We start from the raw sequence: 12,224 nt of genomic DNA on the forward strand, positions 1-12,224 counted from the left end.
TCATGTCATGTCTTAAACACAAAATGTAACACAGCATTCTAAACCTCCCAGTTACCAGCACCCACCTCCAGACTACCTACAGATTTAAAAGCAATAAATAAGTAATAAATAAACCTACAAATTTACAAACAATACCTCCAGGAATGTATCATCCTCAAACACTTACAGGTGCTCCCTGAACTGAACAAGCACCAGGGGAATACAGCAGGAGGAACACACCCCATAAAGGACGCAAGCACTGACATCAGTCTCACAGACTCTGTGTACAAGTTAATACACATTTTTGTTCTTTTTTCATCTCCTATCAGAACTACAGAAACTAATTACTGAGATTGGCTGGAATATCATCAAAATTTCTCACTCCAAGAATACCCAAATATTTTCCATCCAATGCTTTTGACTCCAAAACAAAAGTACAAAACAGAACTGAAAGAGCCTTTTTTTTTCAAAAGGACATATAAACATCCCTTTAATTTTCTAAGGGGCACTTTTTTTCCTTTTTAAATAAATCCACTGCAGTGTCTAAAAAGCCCACCTTTTAAATACCCTTTCCTTTAATGCATAACATTCTTTTTCACTCTGTGGCTTAGAGACAGGCGTGTATCTGTTTGTATCTGAAGAGACAAACCTCACAAATAAGTTTTACAGAACTTTCAAATCCCTGAGTGACTCCTGTCAACAGAGAGTTATAACAGGCATCTCATAAAGCCTCTCTGCAAAGCAGGCAGATTCCCAGCATAGTCAGGGAAGCACCCATGTGCCTCTTCCAGTGCATTCTGGCACTTTATCCTAAAGCCTGCTTTAGGTCCAACAGTGTGAATTAAAGCACAGTTGTAACTGTCTCTCCCCTCACTGGACACATGAGCAGAATCAAACAGCCCAAGATGTACCCTCACAGGGTATGTTCACATGTTCTCTCTCTCTCTCTCTCTCTCCCCCACAACTCCCCCCAGCCAGGTCATGCAGCCAGCTCTTACCTCAATGGTGTACTGCTCAAAAATCCGGAGCTGAAGGAAAATGTCTAGCTTAATCTTCCTCTCATGGAAGAGCTCTTCCATCTGTACCTGGGCCTCGTCGAGCTGCTGAAGGACGGATTCGATGTGGCTGATGGAGCTGTTGTGGGGGGTCTTGTTGTTGGAAACAGCAGAGTCCCTGTGGCAAGGCAGAGGGCAGGGTTGGAGCTGAGCTTTGAGGCAGGCAAAAGAGCAAGAACTACACATCTGTGATTCTGTGTGCTGCTGAGGAGCAAAGCCAAGCACAGAGGGCTGAGGGAAGGTGTGTGCAACACTCATCTCCTCTGCTCCCTGAAATCCTGCAGCTCCTGAGCTTGGCATAAAGTTTGTGCAGGGAGATCATCCTTTCTTGTGTGGTGGACACTGTGACCTTACACACTTGGGAGGGGCAGGGGAGGAGATGTACATCAGTCTCAAGGGCTCTCTTGAGGAGACTGGCTGGCAATCACCTTTAATGCTACAGGGTCACTGGCTCCTGCCTATACTTACATCTACTGAGATGCTATTCAGCCTCCTGGACCTTTACAAGTTAATTTCCTGCATTTGCCCTATTACTTACAGACTAATTGAATCAGAATTATGAGTATTTTAAAACAAAGGCTAGTGATGACCTGGTATCCTCTGGATAACACAGTACAGCAATGGGTACAGAATACAGTGCAAAAAGTCCCCAGCACACCTTTCAGAAACTGCAAGAGAGATCCTGACTTGTCTTTTCACTGGGGGAAGTGAAAGGAGATGTGAATGTGACAGGCCAGATTCTGCTCCATTTACAGGCAGCAGAAGGGAGCAAACCCTTTACTTGTGGGCCAGGACCAAGGGAGAATTGCTGTACTTGAAAGATTAGCATGGGCAGAGGAAAGCCCTGATGGTTCCTTTCCTATTTGTGCTCTCATGTATATTAATTGGCTCACCTATAGTCTGCTATGTCTTCAGCAGTTTTCTTTTTTTTTCAGTGACTGTTTTACAGATAAATACCATTTGCAGACATAAAGAACTGAAATTTATCCTCAAACGCTCCACACAAGGCCCCTCAACATTCAGAAGAGCCAGAAAGGAAACTCTGAAGCCAAAATTTAATCTTGGCTTTGACACTTTGGCTAAAACAAGATTTAGATGTAAGTTCTACTGATTTCCCTTGCTTATGTGGGAATATTACACTGAAATTTCTCTCTCTAGATAATATGGTTTCTGCCCCACTCTGACTGTTTTCACATTCATGGTGATCACAGGGTCTCTGCCTCCACATTAGAGCTGCACAGAGGAAGGAGGAATTAAAATAACTAGAGATGTTCAAACTACAGCTTAATCTGAGGCTGCATCCAATCAAGTTCTGCTTCCCTCAGTCAGCACCTGTCTTCTATAAAAGGACATGAAATAAGTCTTCACTCAGATGCAGGATTATTACTATTCATATATTATCTAAATTACTCAATGAATTATTTAAGACCGGTGTTGAATAATCTCTCACGGGATCTAGAGGCACTTTTAGTTTTAGAAATTCTTTTTCATTAAACATTTCGCTCTTCAAATCAAGCCACACTTGCATTTCAGTGACTGATGCAATACAGAAGTTTAAGAGTAGTACTCTGATGGGTTTTTTAAATCTCCTTGGATAAGGCATTGACAACCTTCTAACTAGTCTGGTCTGAGAAAGATCTCCCTACAGAAAAAAACATTTCTGAGGTTGCATGCGTCTGTCACAATATTTCTTGTTCTGTCTGGTGATGAGAAACTCTGGGAAAGAATAAATATAAGACCCTTACTAATCTTTGAAAGCCTATGGATTAGAGCTTTAAAATTCAAAGAAATTATTGGAAAAAAAACCCTAAATAAACTCTGGAGAACATAAAATTGGACTCAGTACATTGCTGCTGACTTTGTTTAAAATGAACACTGTGCTCCTAAAACCACTTGCAGTGCTTTCACTAGGAGAAAACTCAATGAGAAATATCTATTATCTAAGGCTTATATGCTGAACTGCTGCAAAAAAAGCAAGACACCTAGCTCTTCAATGGCTTTTTTTTTTACATTCCTGCTTTTCACATCTCACTGGAGCAAGTCATTGTTTTGTCTTTCACAGATGACCAGAAATGTTGCCCCCAGCAGAACCATTGGAACTGCAGTTCAAAAGGTTTGCTTTGTGTTGACCACCGAGAACAACAACCACCTCAGTAAAGCACTGATAAGGAAGAGAGAAAAGTGTTTCCGATGTGAACCCTGACATGCCCAGAGTTTCTAGGCAGGCCTGTTTTATTCCTGATAGGTTTGGCCTCCTGATGGAGTCACTGAGGTCCTGAAGACCTTGTGTGAAGTGCAGTCCCAGACATGGTATTTAGTTCAGGCAGCTGAGCTTTTCATTGCCTATCTGGAGGAAACAGAGTGCTATTACACAAATGATCTTCTCTCAACCAAAATCTGTTCTCTCAAAGATAAGAACAAGAAATGTAAAACTTTCCAAAGCTCCAGTAATTTTATTGCTTTTAACCTGTGTTATGACATGTTTGATAAGAGCAGTGTATTTCATGCTTTTCATTGTTGTAGCATTTGCAGTCTTCATCTATTCTTCATGGCAGGGACAAGGTGATCCAGACTGAAACGCAATCCTGGGTTAAGGAAAGACTGCAGTAATTCTAGTTTTTCCTTTATCTGTGTGTTCTACCACAGCCAGCAGCAATGAAAGCTGGTAAGAGTGGGCACACACAGAGGCAGCTTCATTGGGGTTTTTCTTCCACACTGTTCTGCTTTGAAAGAGTCCAGGATCACATTACAAGCTTTGCAGTTAGTCAGAGTGCTCAAATCCAACACTTGAACCAGCTCATCACTGCAAACTTTTGTGTGCATTCAAATGCTTGGTATTAACTCCATCCGAACCAGGGGATCCATTTGCACAAATATGTTTACCTTGTTCCACCTTGCTCACTTCTCAGAGAACAAACCAGACCCCAAACCCAACTCTTCTTTGTTAAACACAGCTACCACAAAACCTGCCTTGATACTTTGCACACATTGGAGCATGACAGTGATTAAAACAACTCTCAAAGCTGAGGCCACTGTCACTTTTCCAAGACTGAAGCAAAGAATTTACTAGGTTCACATTAAGAAAAAGCTCAAGTCCCACACACCACCCAGCAGTTCACTTCTTTCCCATACTCCACTGACTTCTCAGCTCCAGGTATTACCCTGGCCACTCTCCACACTTCTCTTCTGACTCAGGTACAAGCAAAAATCCTTTAGGCCAAGCCCAGAACCAGGATTCTTTGAATGTCGACACTTTCTGCAACCCCCAAAAACACTCCAACTCCACCTGATGGCCTTGTACAGGGTCCCTTTCAGGCTCTACTCCATGACTGTTCACACTGAAGTGATGCCATTCCAAGAGTTGGGAAGAATAACAAAAAAAAAATTAGCCCACAATTTAACTGAAATTTTTTTTGATCTCATAGAAATTTTCTAAACTTTGCAAACAATTTCTTTGCACAAAAGTAAGTGACCATGCAGACCTTTGACTGACCTGCTGCAGCTGGCCATACACACATTCTCAGCTAAAACCCCTTCCCCTCTGGCAGCTCACTCACCAAAACCAGCACATTTTTATGCTACTGATCTCATCAGCAAAGATGAATAGAAGGATGGAATATCTACTCCTGATCCTTCCTCTCCAACTCTAAAACTGGCAAGCAATACCACAACTCCAGTCCCTCTCCCTCCCCTGTGGTGCTGACAAGTCACACACAGCAAGGGTAGGAATCTCCATGAGCTCTCTGGTGTGGCTGCCTAGGGCTGAATGACAATCTAGAGCAGTCCTTTCAAATCCCTCATTTTTTTTTTTTTCTGACCCAGCAGAGAAAACTCTGCACCCAGGATGACAGGTAAAAGCTTAGAGGAAAGCTCAGCATATGGCAGTAGGAAAATGCTTAAGGACTCCAGGAGGGCTCTTAAGGGCAGAACTCCACCAGAGCCCTCACTGTCCATTGTACTCCAGAGCATCTTGGGCTTTTCCCCTCAGGTTCCTATCATGGCTCATGGTTTTCTGCACATCTCAGATGAGAAGTAAAGGCATCGAATTAGGAAAGCTCAGGGTGAGGAAGATGATGTCACTCTCTTGGACTGTCTGGTGAGATGCATAAAACCTGGGATATTTGCATATTGTAATGTATACAGAACATGCACATTGTATACATGTGGTTAAGGGTAACCTGTAACAATACAAAGATCTAAATGATAAGTGATGTATTGGACTTGGTTCAGTGCCCAGCAACAATCCTAAAAGGCAGGAAAACTTCACTTCTGTCAACAAAGCTAAAGGCACAGAAAAACCACATTAACAACAAATGAGAGAGATTTCACAATTACAAATTCTGTATAAGCTTACTCTGCAAATATTCATTTGACAATACTTGCAGAATACTTGCAGATTAAGAAAGAAAAAAAAACAAACCACCAAACAGCCAACAAAAACCCCAACCTTCCCCTTCCCCCCCACCCCAAATTCTTGGGACTAGCCTCTTCATGTATTTTAAATTAGGCAAAAATGAGCTGGTTTAATTCATAGTGCTAGTAGAAGAACCAGCAGTGAAAGAGCCTCTTTGACACTATGAATAAACCCCACATACACAAAGATAAATAGAAGGGTGCTGCATGCAAAATGAAACAGTGAAGACCGTTAGACACGTGTGTATTTTATTAAGAGGAATACACTTACCCTACATCGGGAATAACCATATAAATCACGAGGCCTCAGTTCACAACCATTTAAAAATCTTCTATAAATACCAGCTAAAAATATTCACTTCAAACACATTTGGTTTCATTCACTTCCCAGTGCCTATAAATAATCTCTCAGTCAAACAGGAAACCAATGCTGATCCACAGACTACTCTAATCAGTCCACACAAATCACTCCCTGTAATTTCAATAAAACACTCAAAGGATCTGAAGAATTATAAATAAGCAAAGAATTACAAACTCTCCCAACTGATCCTAGCTTACAATTCCCTATTTAGGCACCCCTAAAGCACAGCATGCATCAGATTTCTCAACACCTGTGCCCCAGGTGGATGCTTACCTGAGCTGCTGGATTAGATCTTCCCCTTCTTTAATAACGTTGAGGGTAGCATCCAGGGTGGCTGTTTGCTGCTGCTGAAACTGCTTGATAAGCTCCTGAACTGCATCCACAGAATCAGCACAGACATCCTCTAAGAGCTCCTTCTGCAGATCTTCCATCCATGTCCACAGCTGGGAAGAAGGGGAGGGAAAATATAAATCAGAGAAGGATTGAGATTTAACCCTTTTGCTCTCTAATTCCAGATCAATAGGCATCAACTCAGGCTACATGTTTCACAGGAAAACTGACCCAAAATTTGTAAACCCAAAAAGATGCATTTGTTATTAATTCTATTTAAAGCAAGAAAATAAGATAAATAAAATATCAGGTAGTTAAAAAAAACCCCACAATTCAATTTCTGTTTATTATACAGCAATAACTAATTATTTTATTCTGATTAACTCTTTATACTGGTAACAAATTAAAATCTCCTACAGCTTTGATAACCTAACCCTTTCAGGAGCTGAGCACTATCAGCTGCTATTAATTTCACATGCAGCTGAAGCCTGTTGCAAAAGAGACCTACAATCTTTGGTGTGTATGTATGGTAGTGATTGAAGTCTAAGTGTGCCTGCTCAGCTATGCCTTCCCAGGGATTGAGGTTTTGGGGTTCCTTTTTTGTTTCCAGTACTTAAAACCCCTCCTCAAAATACACTCAGACTCTCCATTTTAACTCTGGGAAAATCCAAACATAGGAGAGAGCAACATCACTAATCGACCCCACGAAGATCCATTAATTTTGAATAGTTCTGACTACCAGTTTCAAAGCCACAATCACAGCAACAAATCATTGCCAGTGCCTAGATGAGAATTTGCAGCCAGCTGTTCATCAGAGGTCTGGACAGGGGCAGGAATGCCCCAGCAGCCTCTCGCTGGATGTAAGGCTTAAAGCGAACAGAGGATTCCCCTTTAAGCTTGTGCTGAAAAGTGAGTGTAAAATTGCACCCACCGAGCTGGCAGCCAGCCAGCACACCCTAATGACTCCACCAGAGACTTCGCCGTGCCACGCCTGCCCCATTAACCCACATTTTGCTGGTATGCGCTGGAGGTGGCAGCGAAGTCCCAGAGTGGGAAACACCAGCGCACCGGGAAATGCCAAAGGATGCGGAGCGGCTCCTCCCGCTGTCCCAGAGACTGCAGAGCTTTGTCCCTCAGGGACATCGGGGTGAACACGAAGCAGAGGAGGACATTGTGTGTGGGTGGCAAAGAGCTGGTGAAAATGTTTGTGTTCAAAACGAGTTGCGCTGGATCCCCATCCTGCAGCATTTCCTCTGAGACTGAATTCTGCACGTCCGCATTAAACGAGAGGAGGAGGGGGATGTCTAAAACTCCATCTGCCAAAGTTTCTCACAGCCGGGACCCACACCTAAGGCCAGTCACTAAGTTCTACACTATACACATGCTACAGACTTCAAGGATCTTACCCTGGCCCAAATCAAAATGACCAAAGCTAGAGGCTGTCCCAGCACACTCCTGATACCAGAAAAGGGAGAGCCCAGTGCCTTTTGCTCTGGCCCCAGCTCTGCTACTCAGTCCTTGTTTGAGCATTACAACATATGCCTTACTTATAGGTTTCTCAGAGTCAGCTTTGAATATTTTGGGTAAATGCCTCTGTTTAATCATAATTATTATAATGATAATGGCCTGCCTAACTACTGGCCTGAAACAGAATGTCTTTGCTTGGGATATTTACATATTTTCACATTCTTAGGAAAAAGGCGTAGTATAGTAGAGGAACTATTAATCAAAGAAACAAATGTAAGTGAATAGGCATGAGAAATAAGTGAAAAAAATGAAAATGTATTTAATGAGCCAAATAGAGGGCTCATTTCAGTTGTAGTCTGAGGTCCATGTGCTGAACTTTGGGAAGCTACCATAAAGGAAAATCCATTAGTGCCTTTATATGTTAATTATATTGAGAATCTTCCTGGTTTTGATCCAATCCTTATACCCACTCAAAGAGTAGGGGCAGCTGGACCAAAACAGACAAGGGCCAGGTTGTTCAGGAATATTACTTCTGCTTCTCCGATCTTCAAGTAATAGAGCACTTTGTAAATACAAAAAAATAGCTATGTATAGAAATGATCCTTCTTTTTGGAGGTGGGAAATCCAGTAGTTTTTAAACTTCTTGTAATTCTTAGTTCCTTTTTCAACTTAAAAAAGCTCAGGAAATTTCTTTATAAAAATGAAAGTAAAATCAAGATTTTTTTTCATTGTTAGGAATCTGCTGTTTTCTTCAAATTATTTTGTTAGGGCAGAGGAGAAAGATTTCAACCTTCAGAGGAAAATCCTGTACTCTAAAGTGTCTCCAGAACCCAACTTTTCAGAAGCAGCATTGAACATTTAAGATCTTACTCCACTTTTTGAGTAGGCTTCTAAATCAGTTTCAAAATACTTAAAACATAAACTGTATTGTATTCACCTGGAATCAAAACACTCACTAATTTCAGAGAGCACTCAAACATATTAACTCATATTAGCTTCAGATGTTTCCATTAATGACCTCTGTCTATAAGGATTTGCATATAAAATCTATCAGAATCTAGGTCATCCTTGACTCAGAGGCCTTTAATCCTTTAGACTCCACCAATCCCTGGAAAACCCTAATACAAAGAATCAGTCAATATTAATAAGATTAGGAAGATCTTTCAGGAAAAATTCACAATAGGAATCTGATTCCAAAACCTCCCAGGTTATGTGCTACAATTATTAGCACATGAAATAAATTGCTACCATGCCCACTTGTGAATGCCACAGGAATGAAAAGACCAATTCCATGTCACTGCAAACTACAGTCAGAACAGCTGGTAATCATAAAACAGAAATCACATCCTGATTGTCACTGCTCAGGAAAATCAGTCCCTCTTAGGGCCTGATGTTTCATCCCAATGCAAGTATTTGACTGATTAAAAAAATCCTGACTCTAAAAGCCCCAAATCACTGGATACCTTGTGCATTTGCAGTCCATGCTGTGACCTACTCTAAGCTAGATAGCTTAGACCAAAGAAACTGCTCCCATTAAAATCTGAAATATACACAGCACAACTTTTATTTAATATTTGCAGAAATTGACTTTTATTTCTAGCCTGAAAAAAATTTGTGAGTACTTGTCCCATTCCCATACATACTTCAAAGTATTACTAAGGCACCATGTGATCCCATACAGGGGATGTATGTAGATATATGCAGATATTCCAAATATAGAGGCAGAATTTCCACATCCACCTGTTGTGACTTCCACTAAGTTTGCCAGTCATGCATGTGTCCAGAAAAGGAGATAATCTCTGCATTATATTACTTAACAGGTACTAAAAAAATACAGAATCTTAGGAAGCAATATAGAAGTATCACAGAAGTAAGTTTTGTTCTTCCTTCAACTGATCTATGCTTTGGGGTGATTAATTGGGTATGGAGAACCTGATGCATTAGTGGCAACACCTGAATTCAGTCTTTGAGAGATCTGACTCATGCAAACTACATGTAAAAATGTCACAGTTGTTAACCACGAAAAGTCTCAGGTAAATCCCTAAGCTATTAATGCCAAATATTCATAGTGGCTCCACAACTGAAGCTTTATTTTATCAAGGCTTTACACAAGACAACTAATTCTCCTCTGATTACTAAAACAGTGGGAAAGAAGAATGACACCTCTCCTTTCTTTTGGGAGAGCATCTGGTGCCCTCATGTGCTTTGACAACAACTTTTGCATCTTTCTTGGATATGGAACACAGGTAGTTTTCCTCCATCCAAGAGACAATACAGCTCTTTATTCCCAGCTACTTCATCTGATGTAATAGCCTTCATTTTACTCAATTAGTGAGACCACTTAACTCGAGGTCTGAAGGACAGCTGTGCTTATTACCTAAAATTAATGCTTTTGACTTAGAAAAAGGAACCACTTTAAACAAAACCTAAAGAGATTGCTAAGAAAATCTTGCCTGCATGATTGGAATAACTATTAAACATCCAATGCTTATATGCTGCTATTTGTAAATGACAGAGATGAGTTATAATCCCCTCAAAGGCAGTTTAAAAGCACTGAGTTATGGAGCAGTGCAAAGAACCAGTTCAATCCAGGAGATTTACCATTGTACAGCATTTTTGCTAGTTTTCAAAACAAGGATGTTAATGGAAACAAGCAACTTCCCAGGGTGTATGTTCTGCCCCTTTACTATGTCAGAGAAGCATCATGTATTGCAGGGCAGGCCCCAAAAGGATGCTCATGAGAACTCAGGAAGAGAACATTCATCACAGCAATGGAGACTAGAGCAGAATGCAGAAGAATTCAGTGACATGCAGGGACCCTGCTGCCACTCCATGAATTGCAATGTTCAGAAAACCAAGGGCAGGCTGAAAACAACCCCCCAAAACCCTCACAAGCAGAACTGCTCCAGAGAGAGATGTCCATCAACCCTATTTCCCTCTGCTACTATGCCAGGCTTTTACAAGCCAATTCTGTGGCTTGTAATAATATTTAGCTTTGTCTTGATATGCACTAGGAAGTCACACAGATCCCAAGTTAGGTTAATTTATGGCAGAACACAAGTCTGCACTTGTGTTAAGTCATCTGTTCAAATGCTGTTGTGCATCCAGCTTGACTGTACAGTCTTTAGGAAATTGTCCCTACACCAACATGGGGTTGAAAATAAAACTTTCCAGCACAATTAACCTTCATCAACATGCAACATTAGAATGCATCCAGTCCTGTTTCTGTTAAAAGAACTGAGGGTTGTTGTAAACTGGAAGAATATTTCAGCAACATTGTCCAAAGTCAGTCAACAGAAACACAGAAAACAAGGTCTGTAATGATGAGCTGCAAAGTGACCTCATGCCACCAGCGAAGTGGCACATAATGGCAGCACACCTAATAAAAGGTGACAGGATTGGATGTGCCCAGACACTATGTAGGAAATGCCACCACTTCCACAGTAAGACACAACTCATGAGACTCCCTGCTGCAAGACCTAATGTTGTCAGATACCACCAAACTGGTTGGGAAGAAATGACAAGTGGGAAGGGAACATTCTGTGAGAAAACTGATCTCTCACTAACCTCCTTCTTGCTTTTTTCCTTTTCCTCGCCAATTTCTTGACATTTATCCTTGGCTGGGCTGCATCTGGTGCTTCTGTATGATCAGGCTTTTTAATTAGTAACCTTGCCTATGGCAAAAGGATTTGTACTGCCTAAACATCTGATGCTTTTTCCAAGTCCTGCATGGACCAGATTGATATAGCACAAAATAATCTCCTCTCAAGGCAAACATGATTTGGGTAGCTAGGCTTACATCAGGGAGTGTGTAGATCCCCAGTCCAAGGTCATGTAAATGTAATTCAGGGACTTTTTGATCTAGAAGAGAAAATTGATTTGAAAATGAAGAATAAAATGAACAAGTTCTATGCTTCCGCCACCATCATGAATTGTAAAAACATGTTCCTCTTCTAGTATAATTTTAATATGTTATTTGTGATTAGGAATCTTGTTGTAATTAACTGCAGTAACTGTAATAATCAAATTCTGCACTTGATCACACTGGCTTAGAAAAGTTCTTCCTACACTGGAAGATTTACTCAGTTTTACAGCAGTGTGATACAGGACAATTTGGTGCAGGGCGAGCTTCCCACAGTACAAATGCAGCAATCTACTAAAATAAACACAGGTACCCTCACATTCTCCTGTATATTGCTCATTGGTTCTAAACATCACTTCTCAAATGGAAGCTGCAGCACCTCTTGCTCTGTGCTTTTTCCATCCAGTGACTGGCTGTATCTGTCACTTGCAGTCCTACCCTGATCTGCTGCTTTGAGCCTTTGGTGTAACTGCGCACTGTGCCCTGAGAATCACAGAAATAAATAATTCCTGACAATTCTGAATCATTCTGACACTTGCTAAGGACTGAAAAAACTACATGAATATCAGTCTGTCTGGCTGGATCCACTGACTTGAGCCACCCCACTGACACCATTTTCAAGCAGTTAAATAGACTCCAGTGCATAGATGTACTTTAGGTGAAAGACATAACATGAGTGATGAGTGAATGACAGGAGTGTACCTGTATGGCTTTGATAAAGATTTACTCAGTACACAGATTATTGCTGGCTGCCCAC

At 41.1% G+C, this 12,224-nt stretch overlaps 1 protein-coding gene across 2 annotated transcripts in view; it reads right to left on the bottom strand.

Moving 5' to 3' along the window:
• The window catches only part of KALRN (kalirin RhoGEF kinase), a 464,195-nt gene that overhangs the window by 175,487 nt on the left and 276,484 nt on the right, over window positions 1–12,224 (bottom strand). For both annotated transcript variants that reach the window (XM_050976704.1, XM_050976705.1), the window contains exons 12-13: window positions 6,082–6,251; window positions 978–1,152 (exon numbers count right to left, since the gene is read on the bottom strand). In XM_050976704.1, the coding sequence (XP_050832661.1) occupies window positions 978–1,152; window positions 6,082–6,251 (345 nt within the window). The remainder of the gene's footprint in view (window positions 1–977; window positions 1,153–6,081; window positions 6,252–12,224) is intronic.

Source organism: Serinus canaria, chromosome 7 (assembly GCF_022539315.1).
Source record: "Serinus canaria isolate serCan28SL12 chromosome 7, serCan2020, whole genome shotgun sequence".
NCBI classification, from domain to species: domain Eukaryota; kingdom Metazoa; phylum Chordata; class Aves; order Passeriformes; family Fringillidae; genus Serinus; species Serinus canaria.